This window comes from Lepus europaeus, chromosome 2 (assembly GCF_033115175.1).
Source record: "Lepus europaeus isolate LE1 chromosome 2, mLepTim1.pri, whole genome shotgun sequence".
NCBI lineage: Eukaryota > Metazoa > Chordata > Mammalia > Lagomorpha > Leporidae > Lepus > Lepus europaeus.
Genome location: NC_084828.1, coordinates 96545495 through 96561900, shown reverse-complemented (window position 1 = coordinate 96561900; position 16406 = coordinate 96545495). Strand labels below are relative to the sequence as shown.

General features: G+C 48.3%; 1 protein-coding gene across 1 annotated transcript in view; it reads right to left on the bottom strand.

The window, feature by feature from the left end:
- MCCC1 (methylcrotonyl-CoA carboxylase subunit 1) overlaps nt 1-5938 on the bottom strand; it is a 76467-nt gene extending 70529 nt beyond the window's left edge. The window contains exons 1-2 of the mRNA XM_062211322.1: nt 5762-5938; nt 549-595 (exon numbers count right to left, since the gene is read on the bottom strand). Coding sequence (XP_062067306.1) covers nt 549-595; nt 5762-5850 — 136 coding nt within the window. The 5' untranslated portion in view covers nt 5851-5938. The remainder of the gene's footprint in view (nt 1-548; nt 596-5761) is intronic.
- Between the last annotated feature and the right edge of the window lie 10468 nt (nt 5939-16406).

Below are 16406 nucleotides of genomic sequence, written 5' to 3'. Positions count from 1 at the left end.
GCTCCAGATTTCATATAATTTAACACACACAGTGCTTGTCAGTGGTGATCCAAGGAGCCCAGGAGTAGTCACAGGGACATTAGGATGTGTGTGCCAGAGAGCATGGAAGGAGCTGGTGGTGATGACGGGGTTGGCAGGGAGTTGACCCAATCAACCAGAAGTTACGCTTTCACAAATTCTATATAGTTGGGAATTTCATGTAAAATGTTATTTGGAAAAAAATTCTTGCTATTTAAAATTTCTGTTTTAAAAACAATAATTTAGACCAGCATGGGTATACAATACATACCAAGAGAGTCAAACAGAAAAATACAAGTATAAAACATCTCCATTATTGCTCTCTATATTTTAAACTCAACAGCAAGAGAGATTTGATATATGAGGTAAAAACCATGACTCAATGCTTACTAAGAAAATTACCATGAAAATCCAAAATGTTAAAGGTTTATGAGAAATAATCAATTATGCATATTAAGGAATTAAACATTTTTCTTTCTCAGTTTGCAATCTGAAGCAAAGCCAAATAGTAAAACAAAGTTTTTCAGTACCTGTGGTTGTTGCATATTTCATGGTTCTTTGCTTCCAAGCCCATCTCCTGTAAAATAAATCCAAGTGGAATTATAACTAAACAGAATATGCAAGATCAGTCATTATTCTTTGAAAGGAACTTGTATTTTTTTTTTTTTTTCAGTTTGAAACCAAGTCCAAAATGCCCTAAACAGCACTTAGAATCAGCCCTTAAGGCATTCAGATCTGGCTAAAAAGTCCATGAGAGCATTTCAGGCATGGAAAGCCAAGACACTGTGGCAAAAAATGACCTACATGAAAGATCTCTGTGAGATCCCGGTGGAAAGAACAGGCCATCAAAGAAGGAGGTACCTTTCTCTGAAGGGAGGAGAGAACTTCCACTTTGACTATGGCCTTGTCTAAATAATGTCAGTTTGTGGACTCAAGAGGCTTCCACAGCCTTGGCAGCTCACGACAGAGCCTCGGGTGATTACTGATGCCATATACAAGAGTGTCAATTGTTAAATCAACAACAGGAGTCACTGTGCACTTGTTCCCCATGTAAGGCCTCTGTCCTTAATGTGTTGTACTATGAGAATTGACAGTAAAACTAGCCTTCAAACAGTACTTTATACTTTGTGGGTCTGTGGGTGCAAACTGTTGTAATCTTTACTTAATATATACTAAATTGATCTTCTGTATATAAAGATAATTAAAAATGAATCTTAATGAAGAATGGGATGGGAGAGGGAGTAGGAGATGGGATGGTTTGGGGGTGGTAGGGCAGGTATGGGGGGAAGAACCACTATAATCCAAAAGCTGTACTTATGAAATTTATATTTATTAAATAAAGATTTTCAATTAAAAAAAGAAACCAAGTCCAAGTCCATCCTAAATTAACCTTAATCCTGCTAACAAAGTGATTTAATAAGACTTCCTTTGTGGGAAGTCTAATATAGAAATCAGAAGGTAGATCTCTGGCCTGTTCCTCTTGCCCTACATACCTGTGAAAGAGTCACTTAACCTGTTTGCTCCTGAGGCTGGCAAACGACCACAGTCAGAGATGATTAAAAAGCCAAGGAAAGGGCTGCACTGTGGCATAGCAGGTTAAGCACAGTCTGTGCTGGCATTCCATATGGGCCCTGGTTCGAGTCCCAGCTGCTCCACTTCTGATCCAGCTCCTTGCTAATGTGCCTGGGAAAGCAGCAGAGGATGGCCCAAGTACTTGGGCCCTTACACACACATGGGAGACCCAGAAGACCTGGCCTTGGATTAGCTTAGCTCTGGTCATTGCAGCCATTTGGGGAGTGAACCAGCAGATGGAAGACTTTCTCTATCTCTCACTCTGCCTCTACATCTTTCTGCAACTCTGTCTTTCCAATAAATAAAATCTTAAAAAAAAAAAAATTCAGTTCCACAATACCTTGATTTATACAATAAATTAACATTGGAACTTTATTTAACCAAAAGCTGACAGAATGCAGGCCAGATTCACCTGGGCAACAATAACCAAAAAAGGTCTAAAACCTACTAGTTTTCAGCTAGAAAGAATAAGGTAGGGGGCTGGTGCTGTAGCATAGCAGATAAAGCCACTGCCTGCAGTGCCAGCATCCCATGTGCGCATCGGTTCAAATCCCAGCTGCTCCACTTCCGATCCAGCTCTCTGCTATGGCCTGGGAAAGCAGTGAAGATGGCCCAAGTCCTTGGGCCCCTGAACCTGTGTGGGAGACCTGGAAGAAGCTCTTGGCTCCTGGCTTTGGACTGGCACAGCTCCAGCCGTTGCGGCCATCTGGGGAGTGAACCAGCAGATGGAAGATCTCTCTCTCTCTCTCTCTCTCTCTCTCTCTCTCTCTCGGAGTGAACCAGCAGATGGAAGATCTCTCTCTCTCTCTCTCTCTCTTTCTGTAACTCTGCCTTTGAAATAAATCTTAAAAAAAAAAAAAAAAGCTGGGAAACCAACCAATTCAAGGAGGAATTCTATCCTAGTCTTTTCAGTCTATATCCCAAGATATGGGGAAACCAGGATTATACTTCATAAAGATAAAAAGCACACAGACACTATGTAACCACGTAGAAAAGCACAGTGTGTGTGTGTGTTAGAGACCATGTAACTATTGGATAGCATTAGTGTAGACTAGAAAACTTTAATTGCTGCAGTGGCTTGGGTCCCTGTAGAGACAGCAGCATCCCATCTGGGGGTGCCTGGTTTGAGAGCTGCCTACTCTGCTTCTGAGCCAGCTCCCCGCTAATGTGCATCCAGGGAGGTGGAGATGATGGCCCTTATACTTGGGTCCCTACCACCCCTGCGGGAGATCTAGATGGAGTTCTGGGCTCCTGGCTTTGGTCTGATCCAGCCCTGGCTGTTGTGGGCATTTGGGGAATGAAGTAGTGGACAGAAGATCTCTCTGTGTCTGTCTCTCTGTTAAATTAAATGAAATGTTTTTAAATTAAGTTTTGGGGGCCAGCGTTGTGGCATAATGCATAAAGCTACCACCTGCAGTGCCGGCATCCCATATGGGCACCAGTTCGTGTCCCAGTTGCTCCTCTTCCAATACAGCTCTCTGCAATGGCCTGGAAAAGCAGCAGAAGATGGCCCAAGCGCTTGGGCCCCTGCACCCTTGTGGGAGACCTGGAAGAAGCTCCTGGCTCCTGGCTTCAGATCAGCCCAGCTCTAGCCACTGAGGCCATCTGAGGAGTGAACTAGCACATGGAAGACCTCTCTGTCTCTCCCTCTCTCTGCAGCTCTGCCTCTCAAATAAATAAGTACATGCTTGTGAGGGATCTTCAAAAAGTTCATGAAAATGCATATTATGAAAAAAACTATGAATGAACTTCAAAAATTTTTTGAACCAAAATAAACTTATCTTTTATTTATTTATTTGAAAGGCAGAGTTATGCAGAGAGAGGAAGAGACAGAGACAAAGACAGAGAGAAACAGAGATCTTCCATCCACTGGTTCATTCCCCAGATGGCTGCAATGCTGGGGCTGGGCCAGACCAAAGCCAGGATCAGGAGCTTTATGTGAGTCTCCTACATGGGTTCAGGGGCCCAAGTACTTGGGTCATTTTCTGCCGCTTTTCCCAGGCCAGCAGCAGGGAGCTGAATCGGAAGTGGAGCAGCCATGACATGGCGCCCATATGGGATGCCGGCATCATAGGCAGTGGCTTTACCCACTATGCCACAACTCCACTCTCTACTTATTGATGTAAAAAAAAAATTTTTTTTAAAGACAGAGTTACAGAGAGAGAGGGAGAGACAGAGAGATCTTCTATCCACTGGTTCATTCCCCAAGTGGCCTCAACAGCCAGGGCTGAGACAAGCCAAAGTCAAAACAGCTTCATCTGGATCTCCCACATAGGTGGCAAGGGCCCAAACACTTGGGCTTCTTCAGCTGCTTTCCCCAGGTACATTACTATGGAGCTGGAACAGCAGCAGGGTAGCTGGAACGTGAACCAGCTTAACCCACTGTACCACAACAGCACAGGCTGGGCCAGGCCAAAGCCAGGAGCCTGGAATTCCATCTGGGTCTCCTATGTGGGTGCAGGAGCCCAAAGACTTGGGCCATCTTCCGCTGCTTTCCCAGACACAGTTGCAGGGAGCTGAACTGGAAGCAGAGCAGACAGAAGCCAAACCGGCACTCATATGAGATGCCAGTGTCACAGGTGGCCTAGCCCGCTGTGCTACAAGGCCAACCCCATCTGATATTTTAACCACTGTACCAATGCCTACCCTATCTTTTAATTCAATCCTTATCCCAAGTATGTTGTGGTGGTTGTGTTGCATCTGTTCACAATTATTTAAGCTATAACTTAAAACAGAAGTTAACTCACAAGAAGTTGCTTCCATGAAATAACTGCACTCTGACTCAGCATAGTTTCTATGCCAGCCTATTGCAAATGTCTGTAACTCCACCTCTAGAGACTCATTCCTCTGAGCTGCTAGAGAATCACGGCATGCAAATAAACGTTAAATCTCCTGTACTAAGACGTTTCATTCTAGAAGCCATCAACAACTCTAACACTCTCCAGGGTGAGGGCTACTGGAGAATGGTTCCATAGGCAGCAGCTAAACTTGGAGAGGGGAGAGACAGAAATTGATGAAGGCACAGTATCCGGAAGAGCCCTAAGTACCTAAGAAAAGCAAAACCAAGAGAAAGAGAAGAGCACTGACACCACTCTCACCAAAATTTAATTCTGCTCTGAGGCCAGTCCTACAGTTAAGTCACTGCAAATCCACAGCATCTACAAGAACGCGTGCAAAACAAAAGCAAAACAACAACAACAAGCCGATCCACGTGGTGGAGAAGTCTGAAGGCTGTGTGTGGACTGAGTCCTCTGTGCCGGATTCTGTTTTAACCTCTTTCCAGGTGTTAACTCTTTTACTCTTCACAAGCAAAAGGACTAGTATTATCTCCTGAGACTGGATGACCACCTCCGAGGGGAGGAAAGGGAGACACGAAGTAACTCACCCCCAGTCTCACGCCTAAGTGAGCAGCCTGAGACCTCAGCTTTGCACCTGCTGTCTCTACCCTGGGGCTCTAGTAAGCTACGCTGTCATTCCAGAACAATATAGGGTGACGACACCGAGAGGCAAAGGGAGGCGGAGAAGCAAGCTGCCTGCCCCTGACCGCCTGCGCCTGACCACCACTCAACCTTAGAGCTCAACAGCTGAAGCGGACGCACAGTCGGGTCACCCAGCGTCACCTGCTCAAACAATTGTACAGGAACTTCTGCAAAACAACTTCCCAGCGCTCTGGAAGGTCAGTCTGTTCGTGCTCATCTGATTCACGGCAACAAGTCCAGTCGTCTTTTCTCCGAGCGCAGGGGCAGCGCCGCACTGAAATGGACTGTGGGGTCGTACAAGCTGTGTAACCACGGGCAGGCAAGTCGTTGAGCCTGAGGGGCTTGATCAGTAGGCTCCCCGCACAAGCACAACGTGAAGAGGTAGGAGTGTTCGGGCGAGGCGCGCGCACGGAGGACGGCAGGCCCAGCTCCACCTCTCCCCGACCTCATAAATGGAAACACAGACGCCCACGCGGGCTGAACGCACGCGGCCAAGGGGGAGAACGGGGCGGGCGGGAGGAGGCGAAGCCCCCATCCAGAAGTGGGACTGACAGCAGGGCCCCCGAGGAGGGCGCGGGTTGCCCTTCCGTCCCCTCCCCCTACCCCGACCGTCGGTGCCTCCGCACCTCCCACCATTCGCCAGCTGCCTCGGGGGCCGCGCACGGACACGCGGCTCCTCCAACCACTATTACCTCGGCGGCAGCAGAAGGCTCGGGAGACGCTGCCACCTGTTCCTCTCCGCCGCCACCAGCAGCACCGACACTGCAGAGCCAGCCGCCATGCCCCCAGAGCCCGGCAGCTAGTGGATAGGCAGCTGGGTCCACACACGCAAACCCGTCCCTCCAATCTGCGAGCCTGTTGTCCCCGGCCGGCCACCGTCCGATCAAGTGCAGCTGGGGGGCGTCTCCAGTAAAACCAATCAGAGGGCAGATCTGGGCTGCCGTGGCGACGATTGGCCAGTCGGAGTGCGTGCCCGCGGGGGCGTGGTCTCCGCTCCGGCGTTTGGGGTCTGCGCCTACTCGGGGAAGGGTCTGTGCTGCTGTGCCCCGGAGCCGGGGTCCCATGGCCGGTTCTCTCCGGGGACCGCAGCGTTCCTTCGCCGTCGTCGGGTTTCTAGGAGAGGAACCCTCCTCATGACCTCTCTCGTAAAACGCTGAGGCCGTGGCGGAGCCGGAGCTGGGGGGTGGAGCGGAGAATGCAGAGTTCTCTGATGTTCTCAAGAATGGAGTTAATTAATTCAATGAAAAGTTTTAAATCGCCTGAGCTTTAAAAGGTGTTCTCATTGGCTGTTGGGAAATACAGGCGGTCAAAACCAAAATTGCAGACTGTCTAGAAAATACCGAAGACACTGTACGTTTGTGCTTGTTGCAGCTAAGCCAAGGCTCATACAAAAATTCATGGAAAGTACACATAGAAATCAAAGGTTGTAAGAAAACACAAAATTGAACATGAGGGAAGTAGAAGAAATAAGATGAAGAAATTAATGAATTAAGAAAACTGGTATCAAAGATGGATTCGGGGGGGAAACAAAAAATAGCTACTTGCTCAGAAATAAAGGGAGAAAAACGCACACTTGACATGATAAAAGCAAAAATGCGATCACAGATACAACAAATTTTAGATTTGCAAGAGGCTAATTGTTTTCAACTTTAAACAAACTCAAAACTCTGGATAAAGTCTATAATGTTAAAATATAATTACCAAAATAGATCCTGGAAGAGAGAAAAACATCTCAGCAAATGGTTATCACAGAAGAACTAGAGAATGCTGGCAAAGAAGTATTCTACCACCTTCAACTCCAGTGCCATCGAAATGATAACTGTCTATGTCGCCTAGAAAATGGGCCAGAGGAATATTCTTAGGTATGGAGTACTGCTTCTAGAACCTTAAGAAGTCTCCCAGGCCCTGTGCTTCCTTTCATGTGGAGGAGGAGCAATATTAAAAAAAAAAAAATCTAAAAATCCATACTTTACTTTGAAAGGAATATTCTGGCATGCCTCTGACCTCCTGAGACCTTAAAAACTTCTCTAAAGAAGGAGGAGATGTACAGTTCAGCACATGCTCAATCGGACTTTTCCCTAATGGTAGAGTTAGAAACGTGCCAGGGGATTCCAATTCAATCCCATCAAGGTGGCATGTACCAATGCCATCTCACTAGTCAAAGTGATCAGTTTCAGTTCATAATTGATCATAGTGATAGGATTAAGAGTCAAAGGGATCACATAAACAAGACTAGTGTCTGCTACTACTAACTGATAGAATTAAAAAGGAGAGAACGATCAACATGGGAAGCAGGATACACAGCAGACTCATAGAATGGTAGATGTCCTAAACAGCCCACTGGCCTCAGAATCAGCCCTTAAGGCATTCGGATCTGGCTAAAAAGCCCATGAAAGTATCTCAGGCATGGAAAGCCAAGACACTGTGGCAAAAAAAAAAACAAAAATGACCTAAATGAAAGATCTCTGTGAGTGAGATCCCAGCGGAAAGAAGGGACCATCAAAGAAGGAGGTACCTTTCTCTGAAGGGAGGAGAGAACTTCCACTTTGACTATGGCCTTGTCTAAATAAGATCGGAGTTGGCAAACTCAAGAGGCTTCCATAGCCTTGGCAGCTCATGACAAGAGGCTCAGGTGATTGCTGATGTCATAAACAAGAGTGTCAATTGTTAAATCAACAACAAGAGTCACTGTGCACCTACTCCCCACATAGGACCTCTGTCCTTAATGTGTTGTACTATGTGAACTAATGGTATAACTAGTACTCAAACAGTACTTTATACTTTGTGTTTCTGTGTGGGTGCAAACTGTTGAAATCTTTACTTCATATATACTAAATTGATCTTCTTTATATAAAGATAATTGGAAATGAATTTTGATGTGAATGGGATGGGAGAGGGAGTGGGAGGTGGGATGGTTGCAGGTGGGAGGGTGGTTATGGGAGGAAAAAGCCGCTATAATCCAAAAGTTGTACTTTGAAATTTATATTTATTAAATAAGAGTTAAAAAAATTCTCTAAAGAAGTTAACTCCTGAATGGTCAGAGGGTTTATCTCCTGTCTCCAGGATCATCTGTGTCTTAAGGCCTCCAGCATGCTAACGACTTCTTGTTTATCCTGTGTTATTTGCATGTTGTCATCACTTGAATGGATCAATATCATGTCCAGTGGGATGTCTGTGTGGCCCAGGTCTTTGTTTTTATTTATTTATTTTTAAGATTTACTTATTTGAAAAGCAGAGTTACAGAGACAGAGAAAGTGAGAGAAATCATCCATCTACTAGTTCACCCCCCAGATGGCCACAACGGCCAGGGCTGGGCCAGGCCAAAGCCAGGAGCCACGAGCTTCTTCCGAGTCTTCTGTATGGGCGGCAGGGGCCCATGCACTGACGATATCTTCTGCACATTAAGAAGGAACAGGATCAGAAATGGAACAGCTGGGACTCAAATGGAACAGGATCAGAAATGAAACAGCTGGGAGCCCATATGAGATGATGGAGCCACAGGGCAACCCATGGCCCAGGTCTCTTTGGATTATGTGATGACAGAAGATCTACCAGCCCCTGAAGCAAAACTACACATGGATAACATTGTCTATTGCATGTGATGAAACTGATTTTGACCCTCTGTTGAGTTGGAATGGCAAAGGACGTACATGCCAAGGCAATGGCTGTGTGCCACACACCAGAGTCCTCATTCCTCTGCAGCAATGACGCCACACCAGACACAGCAGCTGCCATCAGGGCTCCTCTCTAAGCTTGAAGGAATCCACTGGTGTTCCCTGGAGGCCATCCCATTTCTGCAGACACCGAAACTGACGGAGTAAGTGCAGACAGGACTGGGAAGTCTCTGGTACCAATCCCACCATTCTGCTCAGGAATACAGTACATTTTTTTAAAAGATTTTATTTATTTATTTGAGAGGTAGAGTTACAGACAGTGAGAGGGAGAGACAGAGAGAGAGGTCTTCCTTTCGTTGGTTCACTCCCCAAATGGCCGCAACGGCCAGAGCTGCACCCATCCGAAGCCAGGAGCCAGGTCAGGAGCCAGGTGCTTCTTCCAGGTCTCCCATGTGGGTGCAGGGGCCCAAGGACCTGGGCCATCCTCCACTGCTTTCCCAGGCCATAGCAGAGAGCTGGACTGGAAGAGGGGCAGCCAAGACTCGAACCGGTGCCCATATGGGGTGATGGCGCCACAGGCAGAGGATTAACCAACTGTGCCACAGCACTGGCCCCTGCAGTACTTTCTAAATTGTAATACCTTTGAGAGGACAAAAGGAAAGTCATTTCAGAGATTTCCATGTGGCTTTTTTTTTTCAAGATTTTATTTACTTATTTGTGAGGTAGAGTTACAGATAGAGAGAGGGAGAGACAGAGAAAGGTCTTCCCTCCACTGGTTCACTCCCCAAATGGCTGCAATGGCTGGAGCTGTGCCAATCTGAAGCCAGGAGCCAGGAGCTTCTTCCCAGTCTACCACACAGGGTGCAGGGGTCCAAGGACTTGGACCATCTTCTACTGCTTTCCTAGACCATCATCAGGGAACTGAATCAGAAGAAGAGTAGCCAAGACACCAACTGGTGCCCATATGGGATGCCAGAGCCACAGGCAGAGGCTTAGCCGACTATGCCACAGTGCCAGCCTCTCCACTGGGCTTTTCCTGCAATGACAGCTCTTACAAATAGCTCTACAGATCATGGACTCAGTGGGAGGCTTATTCCAGTTGCCGAATTATCAATTCTAATTCCCCTAGGGACTGTAGAAATAACCACTGGATGGGTCTGCAGACCCAGTGAGCCCACCAACGAGCCACATTTGAGCCAGGACACTATTACTTGGTTCTGTTACCCCTGAATCTATCAGGAGTGCTGTTATGAGAGTTTGGATCTTCAGTATCAACGTCCCATATCCAATAGTGCTTGAAATACTCAATTATTTCCTTTCTTTGATGTACAGCTACTAAAATAAATGGCTATATGTTGTTTTAGAATTTATTTATTTATTTATTTTAAAATCAGAGTTATGCAGAGGAAGAGAGACAGACAGACAGACAGAGAGAGATCTTCTATCCGCTGGTTCACTCCCCATATGGCCACAATGGCTGGGGGCTGGGCCAGGCCAAAGCCAGGAGCCAGGATCATCCAGGTCTCCCACGTGGGCGGCAAGAGCCCAAACTCAAGGGCCATCTTCCGTTGCTTTTCCCAGGCCATTAGCAGGGAGCTGGGTCAGAAGTGGCGCATCCAGGACATGACTGGTGCTATATGGGATGCCAGCGTCACAGGCAGCGGCTTTACCCGCTGTACCATGCCGGCCCACTAAGATCTGGAAGAATTTATGGAGGTCCTCCCTCCTGAGGACACAGCTACTCCTTCAGTTGATGGCTTCCAGGTCTGAAAACTGACTCAGGCCTGGGAACTGAGCAAGGGATTACGGTGACCATCTCAGCCACCTGCTCGCCTATTCTTGTGCTTCTGTTGCTGCTTACAGATGTGCTGCCCATATTTTCTCCTGAGCATAGCATCCTCCATCAACCATATCTGCAATTGCTGCAGCTCAAGCCCTGCTGACTAATGCTCTGACCTTGCAAATGGTTATGGTAGTGGTACCTCCTGGCGCGTAGAGGCTAATGGCTGCCCCCTGGCCCACAGTGTTCAGAAGAATCCATCATTCCAGCACCTGGGCTCTAGGACCCCTCTCCTGCCGTCACCCCTGCGCTATGGAGGAGAGCCACTCTGAGGCTGTCGGTGATGAACATCTATCTCACCACTGCACGCCTGATGCCTTGGTGAGTGCTGTGTCCTCTGATGCCGCCTGTGGGACGTAAGTCTCCAGTGTGTCTTTTGACCTGACAAAGTACATTCATCCCATCCTGGCCTTACAGACGTCATCCATCCAGTTTCCCTCGACATTCCCACCTCGCTGAGAGTTGGCCATCATTTCTTTCAGGTTCCTAAGGGCCATCCTGTAGAGAGTGTGCCCATTTTCTGGGGTCCTTGCTTAGGTGTTAAACACCATGTTCCAAGAATCTTCCCTCAACTCAATGAATTCTTGCTCATTAAGACTAACATTCTGGCCTCTTTGCTCAAGAACCTTCAAGGGGCTGGCGCCATGGCACAGTAGGTTGATCCTCCCCTGCGGCACCGGCATCCCATATGGGCGCTGGTTCTAGTCCCGGCTGCTCCTCTTCCCATCCAGTTATCTGCTGTGACCTGGGAAAGCAGTAGAAGATGGCCCAAGTGCTTGGGCCTCTGCACCTGCATGGGAGACCTGGAAGAAACTCCCGGCTCCTGGCTTCAGATCAGCGCAGCTCTGGCCGTTGCAGCCATTTGGGGAGTGAACCAATGGAAGGAAGACCTTTCTGTCTCTCTCTCTCACTGTCTGTAACTCTACCTCTCAAATAAATAAATAAAATCTTAAAAAAAGAACCTTCAAAATTCAACCCCAGGAGTGTGCACCTAGTTCCTGCTGTACCAGCCTGCTAATTCTTGCAGTTTCTTTGATATATGGTCTCTCCCCCTCTTATCAGGCCCAGCATGTTTCCGCCTGGAATTTAACCCTGGTTCTCAGCCTGAGACATCTCCCATAGAGGCCCCACTCTGGCCTTGTGTGTGTGACAGGCTGTGGTAGTGGCCTCCTGGCAGCTGAAGGGCTGGGACCTATTAGTGAGAGCAGGGCTGCCTTTGAAATCCCAGAAGTTCTGTGCTTTTGTAGAGTCAGACATTCCCGGAGGCATCCACCCAGCTGCCTCTGTCCCATGTCACAGGAATCTAGGTTCCTCCCTCCCTGCCACCGCACCAAGGAGGCCAAGACCCGGCCCTTCCCATACCAGATCAGCCTGGGCCGGGCATTCAAACGCCTCTGAAACCCTGCGCCCATTTTTCCGCTATGGGAGATAACGCCAGTTTTGTAGGAGGCCACCAAGGCTCTGTGGTCCTCACACTTATCACTTAACTGCTTGTCACCTGCCTCTTGTGTCTCATTTTTCTTCTGCAGCGTCTTCGGCAGCATTTAGCCGGCACCAGCCCACTGAACTGTCCCACGGCCACTGTTCCCCCATCTGTGAAAGGTTTGCAAAATCACCCCTCCACAGCACTCTCCTCCAAGAAGACATTTGCTCAGGGTACCACCAATGAACTCTCTAGCAAATGAGCTATCATTTGGCACCAGGCACTTGCAAGGCCCACCTGTCAACCAGGACAGTGTCCCCTGTAGAAGCTGTGTGGTGTGTGAACCAGTTCCAAATCCCCTCCTGGCTGACTCATTTTAGGGACCATGCTCAGTACCACTTGTGTTGATCTGGGTCCAGAAAAAAGGTGCCAAGATGGGAGTAAGCATGTGGGAATGTTATTAGGGGAAAAGCCTGGGGGAGAGAAAGTTAAGGGAGCTGGAGGGGGCAGGGGAGGTCCCGGATCATGGTGCAGGTTGGAATCCGACTGAAGCAGAGGGGAACGAAAGGTGGGTCAGGGGACCCTTTTGCTGCACAGTCTAAGGAAAGTTCAGCCCCTGTGGAGTTCCCCAGCCAAAGCCAGCTGTCAGTGGGTCCTGTGTCCACCAAGAATGGTTCTGCCTTAGGCTCCCGGCATGCTCAGCGGCTGCCTGGAAGCTGCCTGCGGAGGACCTTGTAGCTGTGGTGCAGCAGCCGGGGTCCTTGGTGCACGATGCGTCCTGGAGGTGGAGGTGTGTGAGACCCATTCTCGTGGCCGTCACAGGCTGGAACAGAGACTAGATGCCACTCCCCTGCCCTGTCTTCCCCCACCCCATCATGAAACTCGTATGACAGCTGGGTAGCAAACTAAGCCAACAAGCTGGATCATTTCACTTGGGGATTGAGTGAAGGAAGAAAATGAACCGAGCAATGAGATCAAGGGTGGCTGGGTGTGTGGGGTGGATCTGCCGTGGGTAGGGAAGCTGGAGAAAGTCTGTGTCCTGCCCTGAGAGAAAAGGAATGAAACAGAAGCTCCGAGGAGGAGCAGGGCACAGGCCCCCCAAGGAGGAGGTCAACACGGAAGGCATGAGCAAGTGGGGCCTGCTGTGGCATGGTGAGCCAAGGTGACAGAACCAGGCCCTGCGAGTAGGGAGGAAGCTGGGGCCTCCATATGGCTGCAGATCAGCCTCACAATCAGAGCTGTCTATCCGGGGCCCTGGAAGGTGAGGGGAACTGACGGAGGTCAGGAGATCCCGCTGCCTTGCAAGACTTCCCTTGCCAATCGCATGCTCTGGCCTGAAGCCTTTGGACGAAATGCAAGTGGCCTTGGGAGGGATAACGTGTCACTCCGGTGCAGTTACTAACACCTGACAATGTGCTAGCTAACAACGTGTGTGGGAATCAGCAGCAGCAAGTTGGGATGTGTTGGTGGAAGTGGTGTGGGGGGGTCCTGGCCACTTGCCATGCTGAAGTCCCAGCATTTGCACCCTAGAGCATTGGGTCAACAACCAGCGTTCATGGGCGACAGGCCAGGGACCGCCCTCCTGAGGAGGTGGGGGTGGGAGCAGGCTGGGGAGGGCTCTGCTCTCACCACTCTGAGCAGGTTCCTGGCGGGCCACTTTTCTTTGTATGTACCCTGGAATTCATTCGCCTGCATTTTCAAAAAAAAAAAAAAAAGAGAGAGAGAGAGAGAGAGAGAGAAGCACTAGCTCCACAGTGTGCACTTGACCATAGGGAGCTGTGGTAGCCGGCGTCCTCGCCCCGGCTGCACACCCTCCCACACTGCAGCAGGCATGGGCTATGTGATCAGCAGAATACAGAGAAGTGCTGGGATGTCGCCTGCCTGACTGGGTGGCAGAGGTCACTGCCACTTCTGTCTTGCTCAGTGTTTCTCTTGATCACGATGGAGAACTAACGCACGATCTCTTCTTACTCATCTCAGCCCCTGCCACAGGGTCTGGCACTTGTTCGGTCCTTAACGGGCGCTGGTTGAATGAGTGGGAAAACTGTGGCAGCATTTAAGCGAAGCAGTAATTGTGTGTGTGTGTGTGTGCAGGCCGCAGGCACAGCGGTTAAGACCTGGTTGAGGACACCTGTATCCTGTATCAGAGCACCTGGGTTCAACATCCATCTGGCTCCCAATTCCAGCTTCCCACTCACCCAACCCTGGGAGGCAGCAGGGATGTTTCAACCAGTTGGGTCCCTGCCACCCACATGGGAGACCTGGAGTGAGTTCCTGGATCCTGGCTTTGGCCTGGCCCAGCCCCAGGTGCTGCAGTCATTTGGGGAGTGAACCAGCAGTTGGAGCTCTACCTGTCTCTTTCTATCTGAGAGAAAAAGAATAATATGAACAACAAAACAAATGGTAACATGGTTGGTTAGTCTGGACTAAGAGTTGAGAGATTGTGGTTTGTGACTTTAAAGAGGTTTATCTTCTCAGGAATTTCATTTCTCCTGCACAGGGCCTTCCTACCTAGTAATAATGTGGTGAGGGAGAAGAGAATAAGAAATAAATTATCAGGGGCTGGCGCTGTGGCACAGGGGGTTAATGCCCTGGCCTGAAGTGCCGGCATCCCATATAGGCGCCAGTTTGAGACCCGGCTGCTCCACTTCCAATCCAGCTCTCTGCTATGGCCTGGGAAAGCAGTAGAAGACAGCCCAAGTCCTTGGGCCCCTGCACCTGTGTGGGAGACCCGGAAGAAGCTCCTGGCTCCTGGCTTCAGATCAGCACAGCTCTGGCCATTGCGGCCATGTGGGGAGTGAACCATCAGATGGAAGACCTCTCTATCTCTCTCTCTCTGCCTCTCCTCTCTCTGTGTAACTCTGACTTTCAAATAAATAAATAAATCTTTAAAAAATAAATTCTCTACAGCAAGATGACTTTGTTAAGCAGCAAACTTCGTAAGAAAGGCTTACCACTGAGATTGGAAGCAAAAATTTCAGTAGAACAAAAGACAAATCGTAAGAAAGAAATGACATGAACGAATCTCCACAACATTTTTATTACAAAAACTTTTGTACAGTTCATAGTCTATTAAAACTAAAGCCAGGATCTCCCCAACCCTATTGCCTCATAGGGGAACACCTCAGGAAAGTCAGTCTGTCCTCCAGGTTGGCGAGAATTATTCCTTTACTGAAGAAGTCTAGTGTTACCTGGTCTTTTCTGCTGAAATCTTGACTGAGTTCCTTTCTTTAGCAGCAAAACCCAGCAGGGCCAAAATTCCTGTCAGGCTGCTCTGGGGAATGACCCAAACGGCATCAGAACTTGGGGATATAAACGTGCAGGAGCAGCACACGACCACAAGGTGGCGCGCGCGGAGGGTGCTTCAAGAAAGAAATGTAACTGTGAGATTTCTGTTTTTGAAGGCACTCACTGAAATATTTCGAGACGTTTACTCCATTGTTTCATCTTTAAAGCCACAGCTAAACAAGCCCATAGAAATGAGAACGGGGCTTAGGTGCTGCAGAGCCCTCTCTGGATCCCTCACGGGAGCGGAGGACTTACTAAAGAAAGGCTGTTTTACCATCTGCAAAGTGCTCCTTTGATCTATGCCAGCGTCTTAGGACTCTGGATAAATCTATGTCCGCTGTGAAAATGGGGCAAATGCTGGGCTGTGGCTTCAGGAAGTGCTTAGTGCCATCGCTCCTGCAGACAACCTGGTATGCTGAAAAGACCAAAGACCTTGGGACCAGACCAGCATGAGCTCCGCTTCTGGCTCTGCCACCTGTTAGGTGGGTGATGTGTAAGTGGTTTCAATCCCTGAGGCCTAAGTTCACACATCTGTAAGTTGTGAGAATTAAATAAGATATATATATATATATATGTATGTATGTATATACATACATATATATGCTGCTTAGCCTAATGTCTGGGACACATGTGTTCAGTAATTAAGGGCCATGATGCTAGTTTCTTGCTTACGATTCACTTCTGATATCTGTAGCCACCAAATTCTTATCTGGAGCAGGAGGCATCACACTAAGAAACAGAAGCTGATCTGGTCCCCTTGTTAGTTTCATATTAAAACCTACACAACCTGAGTTATGTTATTCTTTTTGACAATTTTTTTAAAAAAAGAAAAAACATTCAAAGTGGTAAAGGAGGTAAGTATCACAGCATCGTATGTGCGTCACACAAAACACAGCAAAAGCACTGAAGGCCAACTGACAGACACAGAGAAGACATTTTGAAGTGGAAAGGATCAAAGGGAAAATAGAACTCTCGTGCAGATTAATTAAAATGGACACTTTGGGACATCGTTTGGAAGCACACGCCACTTCACATACCTGCTGTTAATTCAACATATGTCACATGTGGACTTGGGTTAAACTAAGCTGAAGGAAACTGGAAAATCCTCTTAAAGAGCTCGCGAAATCTTTCACAAAATGAGAAAAAACCCCAAACTGGACATCGCTGATGTG